The 21,313-nt window shown below is 42.4% G+C and overlaps 1 protein-coding gene across 1 annotated transcript in view; it reads right to left on the bottom strand.

The window, feature by feature from the left end:
- The window catches only part of nampt1 (nicotinamide phosphoribosyltransferase 1), a 66,958-nt gene that overhangs the window by 27,979 nt on the left and 17,666 nt on the right, over positions 1 to 21,313 (bottom strand). The window contains exons 2-4 of the mRNA XM_084331157.1: positions 14,717 to 14,873; positions 7,869 to 7,972; positions 6,932 to 7,060 (exon numbers count right to left, since the gene is read on the bottom strand). Coding sequence (XP_084187283.1) covers positions 6,932 to 7,060; positions 7,869 to 7,972; positions 14,717 to 14,873 — 390 coding nt within the window. The remainder of the gene's footprint in view (positions 1 to 6,931; positions 7,061 to 7,868; positions 7,973 to 14,716; positions 14,874 to 21,313) is intronic.

Consider the following 21,313-nt stretch of genomic DNA (forward strand, 5'->3'; position numbering starts at 1 on the left):
AACTTTTATTTTGAAGCCCACCGACCGGACCGGAAGTATTGTTGTTATTATCCTAAGCAGAAACTATGAGCCGACAACATGCCTCGTCCGGTTCTGTTTTTGAGCTAATGATAAAACAAATTGTTGGTGAACAACTACCTTTCGGTTAGTTTTAACGTTAGCTACTAACGTTAGATGCAGCTACTACAGGCAATCAACGATGAGGAGGAAGCGTCAAAGCAGTAATAGAATAGCTGTGGTGCGTAAGCACTGCAGCACGACTCGAAACTACCGGAGTGTTATAATAAATTAATTCATGTTTAACTTGTCCCCGTGTCCAGTCCTTTGACTAGCCCCACCCGTTCATTGTAAACAATGATGCATGTAATTGTATTAACGTTATTCTGTGTTGTACTTGTAGCTATGCTATACGTTGTATTTCGTTTGTTAGATATTTAGCTAATGTTGTTAGCATGGAATGAGAATCAAAGCTCTATCTTTCATCTTTATTTAGCAGTCCAGTTTCTCCGGGCAGTAGCGAGTAACTACTTGGGTCTAAAAATAGCTAACGTTACACTACAAATAATGCTACTTGGTTAAAAGGAGCAACACTATTGAGAAATGTCTATGTGGCGTTGCCCCACGGAGCTCCCGTGCTGTACTCTAGTAACGTCAGCGGCCCGCCTCCCAACACGGACAGTGACTGAAGGGGCACTGGTTCCGCCTCATTAAAACAAACGCGCAAATAGCAATTAATCGCGCCCGTCAAAATCATTGCATTCATTTTAATTATCGCAGCAATTAATCGATTTATTGCTTATCGCGGCAGGCCTATGTATGGCTAGATTTGCCTTGCCTTGATTTCAGGGGTATTTTATGAAAGTCCAAGGGCCCCTCTTAACACTTTGGATGCCAGCCACGCTTTTTGTCGTTAGTTCATGCCGACCTTTGAGTGCCCGCCAACGCTATATAGCGTTTGTTTGTCATATTTTTTTTATTGGCGATTTGAATTCATATTTCATCAATCGAGCCTCACGCTAGTGTTGCACTCTCTCTGAGCTCAATTGGGACGATACCGCCCCCTATCGTCTCTCCCTGTGATACTGCACCCCATTACTTTAGACTGACGAAGGGGGGGGGGGGGGCAGTTTCCTCATTTTACTTTTCCGTCAAGGCCAGCTGAAGAATCCCCATTGTGCTCGCCGGCCCGGAAAACACGTGGATTATGTATTTACAGTACCCAACACTGTAATCAATAAGCGTGATCGATATTTGGAATGGCGATCAGGAATTGGAATAATCTTTTTGGATAACATCTGATCTGAGGTAAGGAATTTATTTGACCAGTCTTAGGATAATCAGAGCTATTTTCACCTATATCTCAGCGTTTGCCCTATGCGTGTGTGTGTGGCTGTGATCGCTGATGAGGAAATGAGAGAATAGATTTTTCAGCCCGCTTCTATAGTGTGCATAAGTAGCGTTTTGTAGTGATTGTAATGGTACATAATTCACCCACGGAATTATTGTTAGGAACATTCTAGAACATTAGTTCCGCCCAAACATTCTGGAACGTTTGTGATGATGTCATAGCAGAACATTATAGAACATTAGTTCCGCCCGAACATTCTGGAACGTTTGTGATGATGTCATAGTAGGACATTCTAGAACATCGAACACTCTTATTTAAGGGGTGGCAGTTCCTGTCATTCTAGCTTTCCAGTACTGTATCGTGTAGGTGTACTCAATAAATACTATTCGCTCTGCCTCGAGCCACCGTCTCCGACTCCCATCTCTCGGCACTAGTTTATTTGAAAACGATTCATAAATAGGCAGAAAAATGACAACGTGTTTTGTGTATTCCAGAATATTCCAGTAAATGCCTTTTATCACGGAATCTTTATATTTTCCTTGAAAACGAGGGCTTTTCAAAATGCTATAAAACGGAAATGAAGCGATTAAAAAACAATCCGCTTCGACAATGTTGACTGCAAACAAGTCTTTGATAAACGACGGGCAGATTAGACACATAGCCATAATTTAAGACAGAGATTATGCGTTCACAACGCTATCATTGAAGTGGGTGGTGGCATTTAACCATGCTTTACCATGTTAATGGCCGGCACTGAAAGTGTTAATGTCCTACTGTGCTTCCTAGAGCTCCAAGGCCAAGCAAGAGTTTAGACAGAGAGACATACAGACAGTAGGAGAGTTGAGTGAGACAGACAGACAGACAGTAGGAGAGTTGAGTGAGACAGACAGACCGACAGTAGGATAGTTGAGAGAGACAGACAGACAGTAGGACAGTTGAGAGAGACAGACAGACAGACAGTAGGATAGTTTAGAGAGACAGACAGACAGTAGGATAGTTGAGAGAGACAGACAGACAGTAGGATAGTTGAGACAGACAGACAGACAGACAGTTGAGTGAGACAGACAGACCGACAGGATAGTTGAGAGAGACAGACAGACAGTAGGACAGTTGAGAGAGACAGACAGACATACAGTAGGATAGTTTAGAGACAGACAGACCGACAGTAGGATAGTTGAGAGAGACAGACAGACAGTAGGATAGTTGAGACAGACAGAAGGACAGTTGAGAGACAGACAGACAGTAGGATAGTTTAGAGAGACAGACAGACCGACAGTAGGATAGTTGAGAGAGACAGACAGTAGGATAGTTGAGAGAGACAGACATACAGACATTAGGACAGTTGAGAGAGACAGACAGACATAAAGACAGTAGGACAGTTGAGAGAGACAGACAGACATAGACAGACGGATAGTTGAGAGAGACACAGACAGACAGTAGGACAGTTGAGAGAGCCAGACAGACAGACAGACAGTAGGACAGTTGAGAGACAGACAGACAGACAGCAGGAGAGTTGAGAGACAGACAGACAGTAGGACAGTTGAGAGAGACAGACAGTAGGACAGTTGAGAGAGCCAGACAGACAGACAGACAGTAGGACAGTTGAGAGACAGACAGACAGACAGACAGCAGGAGAGTTGAGAGAGACAGACAGACAGTAGGACAGTTGAGAGAGACAGACAGTAGGACAGTTGAGAGAGACAGACAGACAAGACAGCAGGAGTTGAGAGAGAAACAGAAAGACAGTATAGAGTATATAGCTGAATGACTAGGTCACATGCTTCCACAGACACATCATAATCTAAACCATGATGCTAGGGTCTGTCCACGTCTACACACACACGTACATATACACACACACACACAATGTCATACTGCCTGCACGCATGCACACAAACATGACTACTGTCTGCCTGCACACGTATGCACATGCGCACAGACAGTTTCTCATTTTGTCACAGAACAAAATGGAGGGAGAGAAACAGAGGTGAGGACAGGAGAGAGAGAGACAGACACACAAGAGACAGAGAGAGAGAGGGAGATAGACACACACACACACACACACACACAATGTGGTGTATTATGGCCAAGGACACCAGGCAGCCTCAGCTGTGAGCAATGACTACATTTATACACACAACTATAAAGGATGACCCTGTGTGAGTGGTGTCAGTATGAGAGAGAGAGAGATGAGAGAGGAGAGACAGAGACACGCAGAGAGAGACAGAGGAGAGAGAGACAGAGGCACACAGACAGAGAGAGAGAGACAGAGACATACAGAGAGAGACAGAGACACACAGAGAGAGAGAGACAGAGTGTGTTTTACATGTAGCTGTGATGACTGACTGTTCAGTTTAGATATAAGGACATGTGGGGTTATGAGGACATAATTATTGGGTTGTGAGGACATTTAGCCTATTTAGACATTTTCAATATTGTAATGTGATGGTTAAGGTTAGGGGTTAGTTACAGAATGCATGTTAAGTCTATGTAATGTCCTCATATGCGTGTGTGTGTGTGTGTGTGTAAGCATAGATGCCCCGATCACGTTTTTTGCCACCGATACCGATCACCGATCGTCGTGAGCCATATCGGCCGATACCGATCCGATACCGATTGTTTTTGATTAAAAAGAAATTAAAAATTATTTTATATAAAAAGTTTTTTTTTTTTTATAAAATATATATATTATATAATTAGACTTGTACTTGTATTATCTGCGACTGCGAGACATCGCCACCACGCAACAAGTCAAAATGCTCACTATCTGCAAACAGCTCCACTGTCTGTGTGTACTCTAGTAGCCCAGCTCCAAAAAGGATTCTCCGGCGCTGCAGCGGGACCCCATTGGTAACGTTACGGTTCTTTGGTCATTTCACATTCAGCAAGCCCTCAGCTCGAATACGCATTAAATCAATGTTATAAGACATTGATATCAAGAGCTATCTGTAGCTACTGCTAGCCGGCTAGATGACGTTAAGACAGAACTTTAGTTCAATGGGACATTTCGTTTTGAACAGTAAACGAACGTCAGCTAACGCAAGCTAACTGAGGTATGAACATGAACTACTAGACTTTCTGGATCATTTGTTGATATCAGGAGCTATCGGTAGCTAGCCGGCTAAATACCGTTAGACAATGCCTACTAAACGTGAATAGTTGACTGGGTAATTTTGTTTAAACAGTAACGATAGCTAGGTAGCTAACGTTAGCGCAGGTCGAATGCAGTGCACTACAGACTCGAGCAGAGGAGCCGCACCTCTTTGTTTACAAACTCTACACGGGGCGGGCGGGGCTAGGGAGGAGGAGCAGCGGCAGTTTGCAGGTCGTGTGTGTCTGAGACAGACAGCGAGTGAGAGCTTCGCTTGATCGGTTTCCGCTATCGGCGAATATGACTAATTATCGGAATTCACAGATTGCATATTTATACTGAGTATCGGCCGATAACGATCGGTGGCCGATCGATCGGGGCATCCCTAATTTCTATGAGCCGTGATGGATGTGTGTCTTTGTGAATGTTCTGTCATAATGAGTGAATGAGTGAGTCAATAATGTATTTATATAAGGAGTGAATAATCACTTGTGTGTGCATGTATTGACGAATGACTTGGTGTGTGTGTGTGTGTGTGGTGATTGCTGTGTGTGGAATGACTTGCAATACACTCCGTGGTCAGTGAAATACCCTTGAACTTTTGTACGGCTGCAAAGTTACTTACTTCCAAAATATAAACCCAAATATTAATCATACTCCTTACTTGCAGATATTTACCATTGTTTATTTACTTTGATTACGTTTTGATTATTTTGTCTCCAAATCTACAAAGATGAATGAACTGACAGGGAAATGCAATCGGTTACAAAATACTGACTTGCTGGTTCCTTGGACCTGCACTTACATGACAACTCCACTGGGTTCAGCTTACAACACTATCCGCTTTAATAACAGAGGGGACAGGGGGGGCAGCCTTGTCACAGCGAGAGTCACAATACTATTAGTTTGTTTATTTATTTTGCACTCTTGGCTACAGCAGGTGCTTGGATTTATATAGTGTTCTTTATGCATCTTCTGTACACAGTTGGTAATCCAGTAAGTCAGTCATCCAGACAGCCAGCCAACCAGTCAATTAACCAATTTCACAGTTCTCTGACTATGTAAACAGTGTGTCTCGCAAGAGTGGGGTCACTTATCAAAATGAACGGAGATTGTGCAATTTTTATTAGCTAGTGCGATGGCTGAATACAGACACAGCTTAGATACAATGTTTAGGAAATTAATCCCCCCCCCTCCCATGGCAACAATATGCATTCTGTCTCCATGGAAAATAGAACAGTTAAGTAACTAGTTAGTTGTTCTAGCTTCCATAGTGACTAGGGGTGGAATGGTTCACAAAAATAATGGTTTGGTTCATATCACGATTTTGAGTTCACAGTTCGGTACGGTTCAGTGGGGAGAAATAATTCCATTGTTCAATTCAAATACTATTTGGTAAATAAAGTGACTATGAGAGGAAATATTAACATTGTGGCTTGACGTTATGCACTGAAATAACAAACGCAACTGCAGTTCTCTATACAACATTTAAGATTTGAGTCTAGATTTTGCCCCGTCAGAATCTAAATGCAGCGGTTGTCTTCTGTAAATAAGTCGGGGAGAAGGAGATCTCTCCCTGTGCCGGTGACGGACCGGGGCGATGCACACTGGCTCATGAAGCCAAATGTATCGACGCTCGCAGACATCTCGTGTAGCGCAATTCTCACACTCAGTCGCTGTTTAATCCATCTCTATCGTAGACTAAACTAAATCTGTAATGCGCCCCAAACAGCAGACTTAAACGACACTGGAGAATATGACGTGAAATAGCTTGTCTTGTCCACTTAATGTTACCAGTAGCCTAATAGCCTGTTCCGAGACAAACTGACTGACACAGCTGCACTCACCACCTCGCCTGGACAAACTAAAAGGTCCCGCTCGGTTTTGGATTTAAATGCCATAGAAAAATAAGTCAGTTAGCTAGCTAGTTGTTCTAGTTTCCATAGCAACATAGTAAAATAAGTCAGTTAGTTAGCTAGCTAGTTGTTCTAGTTTCCATAGCGACATAGTAAAATAAGACAGTTAGTTAGCTAGCTAGGTGTTAGTTTCCATAGCAACATAGTAAAATAAGACAGTTAGTTAGCTAGGTGAACATAAGTAAATTGAATAGTAAAGTGTCTTTCAAATACCACCTGAGAATGCACTACTTAAATATGTGAGCAAAATATTTTGATGTTGATAATGATGTCTATAATGTTTTACTGTTTTTAGATTATCATTGTTAATTGTGATTGTCATATGTATCTCATGTTGTTATGTTTTGTGTTGTCTTTCTGTGTGGACCCCAGGAAGACTAGCTCGCCACTTAGGTGACAGCTAATGGGGATCCTTTTAAACAATAAACAATAGTAAAATAAGACAGTTAGTTAGCTAGCTAGTTGTTCTAGTTTCCATAGTGACATAGTAAAATAGAACAGTTAGTTAGCTAGTTATTCTAGTTTCCATAGTGATAGTAAAATCGAACAGTTAGTTAGCTAGATTGTGTCTCTTACCTCCACCCAGTTGGTGAGCCAGTAGCATTCTGGGTCTGTGCTCTCGACTGTGAACAGAACGTTTCCTCTGGGAATCACACTGCCCTCTGGCACTGCCTTGATCTCTATGGGCAGGTGGCCTTTGTATTTCTGTAGAGAGAAAAACACATACATTATAAACAAATGTGCGCACATACACACACTTCCAAAGTCCCATTATTAAAGCTACGGTATGTAAGATATTCCATCACTTGGAATGGGGACCATGATGTCGACACAAGCAGACTCACAATTTCCCTGACGGTCTACTGTGAGCGAGTTTCAATGACCAGTGTAGCAGCAGTGCAGAGATATTCACAGAGGCTCGCCATTCTAACCAATCAAGAGAAGCGCAATGGGAATTTTGTTGGAATAAACACTTCTAGTGGTTGAATCTACATGGTCCTCATTCAACGCAGTCTGGCAATGAGGACCACGTAGAGTAACCACTAAATAACCATTAATCGTTTTGTGCTTATTCCAACCACCTTCCCTTTGAGCTCCTCCGATTGGTTGGTTGAAATGGAATCTCTCTGCCCTGCTGCCACACTGGCCGGTGAAACTCACTTACTGTAGACTGTGAGCCAAAATAAAATACATACTGTAGCTTTAAATTACACACATCGATACGTAAGCACACACACACACACTTGAGGTCACAGTGCCTCAGGTTCCTCTCTGTTAACTGGTTCCAGGTAGACTTCCTGCTGGAAGACATGACCCAGACAGCAGGTTCTTCTGGGATCAAACATTGTTTGACCTCAAACTCAATCTGCCACTAAATTCAATCTGGAGGTAATTGGATTTGAAACTTGCTCTGTATGCGTGTATGTGTGTGTCTGTGAGAGAGATAGGTTGTGTGTGTGTGTGTGTGTGTGTGTGTGTGTGTGTGTGTGAGAGAGAAAGATGGTCAGCTGACCTCCAGGATGTAGGTCCAGCCCTTCTCGTTGAAGACATCGTCCTGGAAGTGCTCCCTGTACACCTCCTTCGCCTCCTGGATCTTCTCTGGAGACACCACCTTGCCTGGAGAGAGGAGAGGAAAGGAGAAGAGGATAAGGAGGAGAGAGCGTGAGAAGACGTGATAGAGAAAGAGTGGGATTGAGAGAAATAAAGAAAGAGAAAGTGTGTGTGAGGGAGGGAGAGAGAGACAGAGTGTGAGAGAAAGAGAGGATGCATTGGAATTCCATGTTACTGTCCATTGCTATTATTGAATTAGGATCATCCCCCATGCTCACAGTGAGTCTTTGTACACAAACACAACACACACACCTACTTGTATCCTCTCAGTGTACCTAGCATGCATGTGCTTTAAGGTGTGGGAGGAAAGCGGAGTACCTGGCGCAAACCCAAGCGAACACAGAGAGAACATATAGCCTAAACGCAGAATAGGCCACCTGTTATTTTTTATTATCTTATTGATAGATCTGCTACGTTTTTTTTTTTTTTTTACAGGAATTGTTATGGCTTCATTGTTTTAAAATCCCAATAATGTTGTGGGTCCACCAGACCTGTGACCATTGGGTGAGTAACAAAAAGGTGACACACCACACAAGGGTTAAGACAATTTGTTATAATTTGCCAATTTACAAATGTAATTTCGATAAAATGTTCTTGTTGTTTTCAGTAAGAGCCGGTATCACGTAACTACCTCTCACGCGCCTCTCATGACTTCTGTTTACAGAGTAACATCGTTGTGAAACAGGACAGTTCGACTTGAACCACATCTCTGGGGCTTTAATCAGTTCAAGACATTTCTGTGAGGTGTAGATCTACCAAACATCAGGATAGACCTCAGAACCACCGCACTGCAACGCTTAATCTACTCCCTCGGCTCTGAGCGACGCTGCTCGCGGGCAGCTGGCCTTTCTTCTGGAGAAAGTAAAAGAGCAGCTGTTCTTTTGTTCGCTCTCTCTCTCTCACCGTGAAATCCCTTTAAGAGAAGAGGGATAGACATTCTCTTGCCCATTTGAATCTTTCCCTCACTCTTATTCTCCAACTTTCTGTCTTTTCAGTCTCTCGTTCCCTCTCTTTAAAAGGGGGAATTCCACCTCTTTAAGAATTCATGTTCTCCCTGTGCCCCCGGGACAGTTCGGTCAGAATTCGGGAACACGCACCTTTCTCTCTCCTAAAGCTAGAAATCAGAATGAGAACACCTGGAATTATGATTGCACTTATTGTATTGTTTATTGTATATTCATTGTATTTTATCATGTATTTATTATTATGTTTGTGTGCTGGATATCGTTGGAAATTAGGGCTTGCCCTCAATGGATTTGCGACACACACCTTTGGTTCAGACCTAACACTATATAAAATTCATTTGGTTTCGAGAAGTCAACTTAAGTTTCCACAGAATTCCAGATTTTCCAGACCGATATTCAACCTTTATGATTGAAATTCATGTACAGATTATAGTAAGTAGGGCTAGGCAATATACTGATACCTACGTATATTGAATCTCGTCTAACTGTGATATCACATTTGTGGAATTTTGCTGTCTAAATAAATGCTAAAAGGCCAAATGATGTATCACATTTCTCACAAAATGATCTCTGAAATGTTTGAGAATGTCAGGTGAAAAGTACAGTTTTGTGAACCCTTGCACTGAATAATCATATAAGTCCATTTTGAATGTATTTGCAGTTGTGATGGTAATCTAAATCACTTGGTAGTGTGAATGTGATATGTCACAAGAAATTACTCTACTGTCTTTAACTATGAATGAACACAACACTAACTTACCACCTTTAGATAATAAAGTACTCAACCTCTACTGTCTTTAACTATGAATGAACACAACACTAACTTATCATCTTTAGATAATAAATTACTCTTCAGATCTGTGTGGCTTAACTATCCCATTCACAGCTGTTACGCTACTCCTGAACGATATAACGACACTACCCGCTTCCGTACAACTGAAAAGGGTTGTCCTAGCGGGCGTCACAGCAGCGAAGAAGCTGATAGCAATGAGATGGAAGGAGCCTGAGAAGCTTACAATGATTAACTGGTCCCTAACTCTATTGGATGTGATTTATCTTGAGATATCCACAGCCCGGGTGATTGGGGTGGGGCAGGCTGGAATTGACCTGTGGTTCGCAGCAGCTGAGAAGGTAAAGACCGCAGTGTGCGGCTGAGCGGGGTTGAGGTGCGTGTTCGGGTGAGTCCGGCGGTCTCTTGGGAGGGGGAGGAGGAAATGTTTTGTCCGTCTTGTCTTTTGTCTTGTCATCTTGAGTTTAGCTGGGGATATTATGGGGGGGCAGCTATTTAACTATTTCTTCACTGTTTGGCCACTTTTACACGGTCTCTGTGAGTCTATGGAACACCTCTACAGGTTTTTGTTTTTTCATGAAGGTTCATTGCTCTGTTTTCGGGTCGTGTTCTCAAAAAATTGTCCTTGTGGTGGATTGGAGATGTACGTTTTATTAATATAGGGTCACACGGCCGGGAATCGGGGCTGAACACTGGGAAAGACCGTTTATTAGATAGTACCCTTTGGAATAAAAATTTAGAAGGTTGAACTCGGTTTTCTTTTCTCTTTGTCTGTATAAATTGTTAGTCTGTATTATTATTATTATTGTTTTTGTTATTTTCTTGTGAAGTTCTATGTATTGTGATTGTGGTTAATGTGTTGTCTTGTTTCATGTGAATAATAATAAAAGATTTGATCAAAAAAAAAGATAATAAATTACTCAACCTCTACTGTCTTTAACACATTGAGTGCCAATGACGAGATATCTCGTTGTTGGCCGCCATGCGTTGAGTGCCAATGACGAGAAATCTCGTTATTTAATCGTTATTGCTTTTATTAGCGATATCCATAAATGTTTCATCAATCCAGCCTCACGTTATCATTGGGACTGTCTATGAGCTCGAAAAGGGCAAATACCGCCCCCTATCGTCTCCCGGATGGTATTGCACCCAATTTACTTCTCAGGCATATAACCCGAGACTACTGCATTCATTGTTGTGTGTATTACACTAAAGGGCGATTCCTGTGGAATATTTTTTTTTGTTTTTTTGTTTATTTCCAAAAACGTCAGTTTTTCAAAACGGTATAAAACTGAAATGTACAGATGAAAAAACAATCCGTTGTGTACATGTTGACTGCAAGCAAGTCATTGATAAGCGACAGGCGTATTAGACACATAGCCATAATATAGAATATAGAAATAGCTCCACGAAAATCATGAAATATCGGAAAATCAGTCCCAAAAGGCTGGCATTCAAGCAATAAATAGTGCGCCCCCTGCTGGCACTCAATGTGTTAACTATGAATTAACACAACACTAACTTACCATCTTTAGATAATAAAGTACTCAACCTCTACTGTATTTAACTATGCATTAACACAACACTAACTGACCATCTGTACTGATAATAAAGTTTAAAAACATTGTTCCTCTGAAAACAGACTTATCAAATCAAATCAAATTTATTTATAGGGCCCGACAACACACGTTAATGTCCCCATGGGCCGTACAGGTCTTCTTTAAACAAGTCAAGAAGAAAACATAACAATAAGTCAAGAACAGAACAAGAACACCATAAGGTCCAATTTTTTTTAGATGAATGCAAATAAATGAAAGAATGCAAGCACTCCCAGACATACCCCACGCGAAGGTAAGGAAAAACTCACTAAAACCTAACAATAGGGAAAAAAGCTCCACAGGCAGTGTGGAGGAGAGAAACCTTAGAAGGGCCATTCAAGGGGGGGATCTCCCTTCTTAGATGTTGGTGATAGTAGTGTTGCAGACGGACAGTTGGTAAGCATGCACTCATGTGTGTAGTGAAACACAGATGAGTGCATGCAATAGCAACTGAACATTTTGAAAGATTAAAGATAGAGCTAATAGCGATAGCAACTGAACATTTTGAAAGATTAAAGATAGAGCTGATAGCGGATCTATTTGAGGCACAGGGGCGGCGGCGGCGCAAAGAGGGTCACGTCCTCCCCGTCTTAGTCACGGGACATTCAACACTCCGGTCATTGCTCAGGGACAGCCGGAGACAGGGAGATAGGGGGCGGCGCAGAGAGGGTCGCGAACTCCCCGACATCATCGCGGGACATCTGGCACTCCGTGGTTAATCGTCTGAGGTACTCAGTTGATTGCATCACACTCTCATTACCAAGCAGGACCAATATAATAAACATCAAATGGATTATCTCAGGTGATTTTCCTGCCTATATCGATATCTAAAAAGGGCTTCTGAATATCGTAATAAACATATTTTCCCCCATATCGCCCAGCCCTAATAGTAAGTAAGTATATTTATAGTATATATGTATATATATTTTTTTGTCTGTCTGAATATACAGTACCTGCATATAATCCTTTCTATATACCTATTTATATCCCTGCATATAACCCATATAACTCTGTATGATAGCATGTACAATAATGCTGTATATACCATATATTTATATTTACTGTCTATATATTTATCTGTCTGCATATAATCCTTTTTACATACCTGTAGATATTACTATATCTATATATGTACATATATCCCAACCTACTCTTAATAGTTATGCTGCTGGCCAATATGACTTACATACCATAGTGTCTTTATACCTTTATCACTGTACATAATAATACTGTACATACATCTGATTAGCACTATTACTCAGTAGTACTCATTTATAAATGTTATATCCAGTTCAATCACCTGTACGCGTGAATACTTTCCCTAAGCGGGTTGTACTTCCGCGTTCGGTTTGCGCAATCTGATTGGCCACTGACGTTACTGGTCATGTGACATGTGTGCCAATCGTGTGACGGCAAGTGTTGCGCCTATTTCCGGGTCTAACAGCCTGCAAACTGCCTAATGCCTAGTTTATCATTGGTTAAGCTTAGGCGACTCTTTCGAAGTTGGTTAAGGTTAGAGTTTGGAATCAGGGCTGGTGTTCTAAGACAAACTCTAACCTTAAAGTGGAAATGAAGCAGTGAACAATGTGATCCTAGTTTGTTTGTTGTGTACCTTGTGTAAGACAGGGTTCTATAATCAAATGTGAAATCTATCTTATTTGTCTGAAAAATCAAATATAATATCCCTGTTTTCAACATGGGCGCCGCCATTTTGTTGCTGACGTCATGGGGCTTGTTTGGTGTATACACTGCTGGTTAGCTGCCTATAGTGAATGGGTCAGTCGGTAAATAAAATGTTGCCTACAAAACAACGGGACCGCGGTGGTTCTGTTTGTATTGCTCCTGGCTGTTCAAACTAATTTTACCATGTGAGAGAGAGGAAAGTTGGTTAATTTCCACAAACTACCAGTGAAAAAAACAGTGTTGTTGGCATGTTGGCTCAGGCTGGCTGCACTCAGGCGGCGTGATCAGCCTGTTGGACAGGGAATGAAGATCCCCAGAGAACACTTCATTGCCTCGGATTATGTTGTTGGGGGTGGAAGGTTTGTCCAGAAGACCACTAATCAGCTGAAACCTGATGCGGTTCCCTCGGTCTTCGACAGACAGACCGGCGTTAGCTCTCGGGAGCGATCGCTAGCTAGTTAGCACCAGCCGGGGACCGGCGTTAGCAACCGGGAGCGTCGCGGAGCATTCAGCCTGCTGGCTACCTAGATCCACTTCAACCAGCCGAGCGTCGGGAGCTCCAGCAGCTTGTCGATGTGCTAATAGCCTGGAGCCAGCTACCGTTAGCTTGCCGAGGCTATTAGCACACCGACAAGCTGTGTAGCCAGCTACCGTTAGCTTGCAGAGGTTCCAGCACACCGACAAGCTGTGTAGCCAGCTACCGTTAGCTTGCCGAGGTTCCAGCACACCGACAAGCTGTGTAGCCAGCTACCGTTAGCTTGCCGAGGCTCCAGCACACCGACAAGCTGTGTAGCCAGCAGGCTGAATGCTCCGCGACGCTGGTTGAAGTGGATCTAGGTAGCCAGCAGGCTGAATGCTCCGCGACGCTCCCGGTTGCTAACGCCGGTCCCCGGCTGGTGCTAACTAGCTAGCGATCGCTCCCGAGAGCTAACGCCGGTCCCCGGCTGGTGCTAACTAGCTAGCCATCGCTCCCGAGAGCTAACGCCGGTCTGTCTGTCGAAGACCGAGGGAACCGCATCAGGCTTCAGCTGATTAGTGGTCTTCTGGACAAACCTTCCACCCCCAACAACATAATCCGAGGCAATGAAGTGTTCTCTGGGGATCTTCATTCCCTGTCCAACAGGCTGATCACGCCGCCTGAGTGCAGCCAGCCTGAGCCAACATGCCAACAACACTGTTTTTTTCACTGGTAGTTTGTGGAAATTAACCAGCGTTCCTCTCTCTCACATGGTAAAATTAGTTTGAACAGCCAGGAGCAATACAAACAGAACCACCGCGGTCCCGTTGTTTTGTAGGCAACATTTTATTTACCGACTGACCCATTCACTATAGGCAGCTAACCAGCAGTGTATACACCAAACAAGCCCCATGACGTCAGCAACAAAATGGCCGCGCCCATAATGATAAATGCTTCAAAAATGCACATAACAAATCGTTTTTTCTTAGAAACTGCTTATTTTTATAACGTGATTTTTTCTGTGGCTTATCTAAATACTAATGTGATGATATGAATATGTATTTATCGCACTGCTTCATTTCCACTTTAACCAACTTCGAAAAAATGCCTAAGCTTAACCAGTGGCAGAACTTGCCGTCACATGATTGGCGCACATGTCACATGACCAGAAACGTCAGTGGCCAATCAGATCACGCAAAAGTACAACCCGCTTAAGGAAAGTATTCACGCCACCTGTACATTGTATATAAGCCTTACCTTTCAGGTACTTGTGGAGGATGTACTGCAGGCCGTAAAAGACTGTTTTATCATATTTGACTCGTCTGTTCTTGGACGGCTCCGTCCTCCTCTCTCTGCACTCGAAGTAGGAGTAGACCTTACTGGTGTTGGGAGGGTACTGCTTGTAATGGGTCACCTGGGGAGGAGAGAACACAGGAGGAAGTACAGCACATTAACACAGACACTCTGAATGGATGCATGTTAGACTGATCATCATAACAATTTGTCTCAGAGACCCCCCCAGTACAGAATGGACGAGGCCTCTCGTGGAATGTTTGGAATGCCCATCTGTCCTCCATGTTGGAAGAAGCAATGATGTTATGTGTTGATGATACGTGAGAAATATGTCAACATAATGTTATAATTTGATGTCTTATTACTGGATATTGTGAACAAGTCACAGTGGGATTAAAGCAAAAAAATCTCCTGACTGATTTCAGGCCAAGTCATATTCTTATTTTAACCTCCACTGGATTTCTTTTATAGCGTTAGCGTTTTAAGGGAGCCTACTTGTTTCGGTTTCGTCGATAATCCAATGTACAGTTACCCCCCCCTCCAATGTACAGTCCCCCCCCCCTCCACCAATGTAGTTTCTTCGTCAAATGTATATACTCTTTTTTAGACTCTTATTGTATCAAACAATACTGTATTTGTAAATCTGGTATGTCATAAATGTATAGATGTAGCAGTACTGTCTATCTGTATGTCGTGTGGGTCATATATGTTATGATGAATTGAAAATGGGGGACCCTGATGTAAACAAGACGAAAGTCTTTCTCTGGTCTGCATCCCCTTAACAATTGTGTGTAGTTTCAAGTTTCTTTCAAGTTTCTTTAATAGTTGTCATAGTACAGAATACTTTTATACAAAATGCTTCTTTCTGTTACGCTCCAGAGACTGTGCTAGACAAAAGATAAGTATAAAATAAAATAGTATAGCATGTAAAAATAGAAGTCACGTACGTAGACAGTGTTCAGTATATACATATGTACAATGTTTGATGCAGAATAGAGTAACTCAGTTACCGTACAATATACAATATACTATGCAATATACTAATATACAATACTATATAGTGCAAAGCATAAATGGGATGAGGTACAATTTACAGTAAGGTGTACTGAGGTATGGGTTGTAGTGCAAATCCTTTACCAATAAATATAAAGTGTGTCTAGGTGTTCTAAAGTGTGGAGAGTGGGTGCTGCAGTGTGTTGTTTGTTTAAAGTGAGTGTGTGCGTATGGATGTGTGTGTTGTGTTGTGAGTGCATTTGATGGTTGTTGCATAGTGTTATTGTTCGTTGAGCAACCTGATGGCCTGGGGATAGAAGCTTCTTCTGAGTCTTTCTGTGCTTGCCATGAGACTCCGGTATCGCTTGCCTGACCGCAGCAGTTCAAAGAGGCAGTTGTTTGGGTGGCTGGAGTCCTTAATAATTCTCTTAGCCTTACCCCTGCACCGCTTGTTGTAAATGTCTTGGAGAGTGGGAAGTCCACCTCCAATTGTGCGTTCGGCTGAACGTGTCACTCTTTGTAGTCTGCTTCGGTCTTGTGCAGTGCTATTCCCAAACCAGGAGGTGATATTGCCAGTCAGGATGCTCTCTATTTATTGTACATTAGTAGAAGTTCTTAAGGATCTGTATTGAGCTGTACTGTATTGTAACCATTCTGCAATCTGTTAATAACAATCAATCAATCAATATTTAACAGATTGCAGAATGGGTACAATACAGTACAGCTCAATACACACAATTGTTAAGGGGATGCAGACCAGAGAAAGACGTTCGTCTTGTTTACATCAGGGTCCCCCATTTTCAATTCATAGTGACATACTACAGGTATATAGTAATGTTACATTTGTGACATATACGGTATGCAAATATACAGTACTGTTACCCATAGATCCTAACAGAGATTATACATTATGATGGGGAGGAGACTGTACATTAGGAGGGGGTGGGTGGGCGGGAGAAAATATACAGTAGTTACCCATAGATCCTAACAGAGATTATATACATATGGGGAGGAGACTGTACATTAGCAGGGCTGTACGCTAAGCTTTTTCACTAGGGGCACACTTGCCCCTAAATGAGAAATTTAGGGGCAGAGAATATTTTTAGGGGCACATTTTTAAATAACAATTTTACCATTATAGTGCAAAACAATATGTTCCTCCTGTCTCATTACTGTGGTCCTTGTGCGTTTGTTTTCAGGTTTGTATCTTTTATAATGAACCAACTGAGAAAGTGTGTAAATCACTAATAGAACAAAAACAACAAACTGTGTGTGTGCGCGCACACACGCATGCACGCTTGTAGTGCTCCTTGAATGAGCTCACCACAACACACACACACCATTGCACACACACTACTACTTATTATTCAACATGAGAAAACTGACTTGATCTGCGAGCCATTCATGCTGTGTATTAGAGGGGCTTGAAGCTCTTTTATAATCACAGGATAGTGGATAGGACAAAAAGAGAATTCATATATTTAACATTTTAAGCATTTTATGAGCAAACTAAATTCGTTAAACGGTCTCGATCTGCCAGCGCATCTGCACTGTGTATTCAAGCTGAGAACATGGCACGATTTAATTGACACATAATCTCACACATATCCCAAGGCTCTGAACAGTTTTGCACACATTCATTTAGTTTAGTTATTGGGACTTAATGAGTTTGAATATGGCCACCAGAGGACACTGAATCCTTGTGTTTATTACAATTACAGCTCAATGGAATGATAGCAATTCCTCTATATGTCCATGTACATCATTTCATTGAGCTGTAATTAACACAACACAAGGATTCAGAGCTCTCTCCCTCTCTCAGCTCAATGATTTAAAGTAGCCAAACATTACACTATAAAAACGAACTGGATAGTTGATGATAATACACATTTAATTTCATTAGCTGAAATATTCTAAAATCATTAAGTCCGCTATAAGCCACTCTCCCTTTCTGTGCGTGTGTGTGTGCTCGTGCACATGCGTGTCCTTTCTCTGGTCTTTGGAAATACCAGATGAGGGCAGCGGGAACTCTCATTGGTGAAGTGTAACGCGTGGGAGGTCACACTATGACACTACCTTCACCATTTCCCTCCCTCGCTGTGCAGGCGCCCTGACCGACCTGTAGGAGTCACTGTTTTACAATGACCAGGACCCACCCTCGCCGGGTTTCCCACCCGCTAACACTGCCAATTGTGTTAGTATGGACGGTCAGCCAACCCGGAAGCGTCAACATTTTAGGTAACCAACTTGTGTTCAGCGTTTCTCTGATTGGCCACGACGCCCATGTGACCGCGGCAGCGCGAGAGCGGCAGTGCGGAAATAGGCTGCATTCTATTGCCATGCTCTGCGACAAACTCTAACCTTAACCAACTCCGAAACAATGCCTAAACTTAACCCTAACCTTAACCAACTCTGAAACAATGCCTAAACTTAACCCTAACCTTAACCAACTCCGAAACAATGCCTAAACTTAACCCTTCTAACCTTAACCAACTCCGAAACAATGCCTAAACTTAACCAACTCCGAAACAATGCCTAAACTTAACCGGCGAAAGAACGCACGTTAAAAAAAAATAAAAAAAAAATTGAAGGGATTCGAACTTGTCACCAACGCACCGCAGGATCCACAGCAAGGCGGCGAACCAGTTGAGCTAACCGTCGATGTTAAAAGAGGGGGAATTATGGCTGCATAATGCCGCGGCTGCCGCGGGGGCGTGGCTAGACGCAAGTTGGTTACCTAAAATGATTAAGCAACCCGGAAGCACCACAGCTGGATTCGATCCCACTGTCTCTGTGGTGGTAGGCATACGCTTAGTCCGCTGCACTACCCGGCCGCCCTATAGCCAGATAATGTTGATGTTTAAACTTAAAAAAGAATAAAACATAATAAATGTATACATGATCATGCAACATTAAAAAATGGTTGTAGGAATGGTTTTGGAGAGGGAGGTAGGGGTTTTAGTTTGTGTGGTGTGATATCAATGTTGAAATTGAGAAGTTTAGACTTTAGTTTAGTTTTACAACAGAAATAAAATGTTTGTTATAATGAAAGTACCGAAAAAAAGGTACCGTCGGGTACCAGTATCAGTTCAAATGTGAACGGTACCCAACCCTAGTCCTCTGATGACTTCACTGGTGGCCATATTCAAACTCATTAACTGTCAAACTAAATCACTGTGTGCAAAACAGTTTAGAGCCTTGGGGCGTGTTATATTATGTGCAAAATAAACAGGAATTTTTTTTCAGTTAAGTGCCCCTTAAATGTCCTTGATAGGTTTCAACTTGACAACATGAACATTCTAAATGGACCCGAGTGTATTAGCCGTTGCAGCAACGTTTGCTAATATCAATAACTGACAGGAGATAAACATGGGTCCAAACTGGCCCCTCGCAACAGCATTCCAGTGAAACCGTCTATAAAAGACATCTACAACCAGTCAGGCACTCATTTCAGCACTCAGAACCAGTTACAATCAGTCAGGCACTCATCTCAGCACTCAGACCCAGTTACACCAGCTGTTGTGACCAGAAGGTCAGCGCCGGTTTGATATCCCAGACTGGTAGGAAAGATCTGGGTGGGGAAGTGAATGAATAACTCTCTCCTGTCTCTCAATAAACCAAGCGCTGACGTGCTCTTGAGCAAGGCACTTAACCCCCAACTACTCCAGTGGAACTGCTCAGTGGTCAACAGTGTCAGACTGCGGTTGTACTGGGCAGCTCCTAGTGGTCGACAGACAGTGTCAGACTGTGGTTGTACTGGGCAGCTCCTAGTGGTCAACAGTGTCAGACTGTGGTTGTACTGATTGATTGATTGAATTTATTTGACAATCAAAATGACATACAATACCGGTACACACATGTACAGCCATCACATATAATCTAAAATCGTCGAGGATTAAAACACAATAAAACCTTACGGTTTATTTCCATTGTGGTCCTCACAATGGACAAGATGACTAGTATCCACCATGCACAAATAAGACATATAAATACAATACAAAATAAATGCAATAACACAAACAAAACACAAAGTCTACAGCACACAGCACCCCCCATATATCATCATCCTACGTGACTACGCCATTTATTCATATCTTTAAAAAAAAATCTTTCTGAGACAATCATTTTTAGTTATTATGAGTTTGTTCCACTCATAGGTATTTTTCCCCATTGAGCTACTGAAAATGCACAGTTTGATATCAGTTAAACTGCCCCTCGTTGCACAGGAGTGGGTGTCCCTAAAGCACATAAAATAATTTGAGAGATATGAGGGGACCCTATTATACATTATTTTATGGGTAAGGCCCAACTTGATTTGAATAACCCGTTTTTGCCCACTGGGAGCCAGTTCATTGATTAAATATGGCTACATCCAGGTGAGTGCGGGTAGGAAGCTTTAACACTACTCTAATCAATTTGTTTTTGGCAGTCTGAAATTTATTAAAAATGTTCTGGGGTGCACTACTGTACCAGAAGGAGGCAGCGTAGTCAAAATGACTCTGTATCAGGGCACCTGACAACATCCTAAGTGTTTTTCTATCCAACATCTCCGACTTAAGTGCTAGGAATTTGGTCCTTTGGCTTATCCTAGGCAGGGCTTTCAAGGTCATAGCCTCCCCTGTGAGACATTCGTCCAAGGTGCATCCTAAATATATTACTGAATCATTACCAGCAATGACCGACTCTCCTGCCTGGATCTTCAGCCCTGGGGACCTTCGCAGCTTTACTTTGGATCCAAAAAGTATGGCCTCAGTTTTACCAAGGTGGAGAGACAGCTTATTGTCGGCCAGCCATGTTCCCACACTCTGAAGCTCCTTACTTAAGGTCTTCTCTACCTCTCCTAGGTCTTCTACTGGGCAGCTCCTAGTGGTCAACAGTGTCAGACTCTGGTTGTACTGGGCAGGCAGCTCATAGTGGTCGACAGTGTCAGACTGTGGTCATACTGGGCAGCTCATAGTGATCGTCAGTGTCAGACTGTGGTCATACTGGGCAGGCAGCTCATAGTGATCGACAGTGTCAGACTGTGGTCATACTGGACAGCTCATAGTGGTCGACAGTAAAAATGTACAAGTCAATTATTAATTTCAATATAGAATATTCGTTGACAGCCCTACAAGTACAATTAGTTACTGCACACTACATCACCCCTGAGTGGAACATGGAAAGCCAAACTTTCCCCCACTGTACCGAAAACCCGTACTGAACCGTGACTTCAAAACCGAGGTACGTACCGTACCGTGGTTTTTGTGTACCGTTACACCCCTAGTGGACACAGTGAGTGTTGCTGAAAAAGAGCATCCGTGGTCAGAGAAGCTACCCAGAGTAAATAAAGGTACATTTATTTACATACATTTTTTTAATCACACAAGCAGAATATAAATATAGACACATACTATATAACTATACTATTATACCATAGTAATATAAATAACGCAGCGTTTCTTTGCTGCATCATCATCCAGCCAGTTGCATCTAGGCCATCATCATGCCTCCCACCCATATTATATATATATATATATATATATATATATATATATATATAAACAGTAGGGGTATAACGGTACACAA

The sequence above is a fragment of the Notolepis coatsorum genome, assembly GCF_963971535.1.
Source record: "Notolepis coatsorum genome assembly, chromosome: 15".
Lineage (NCBI taxonomy): Eukaryota > Metazoa > Chordata > Actinopteri > Aulopiformes > Paralepididae > Notolepis > Notolepis coatsorum.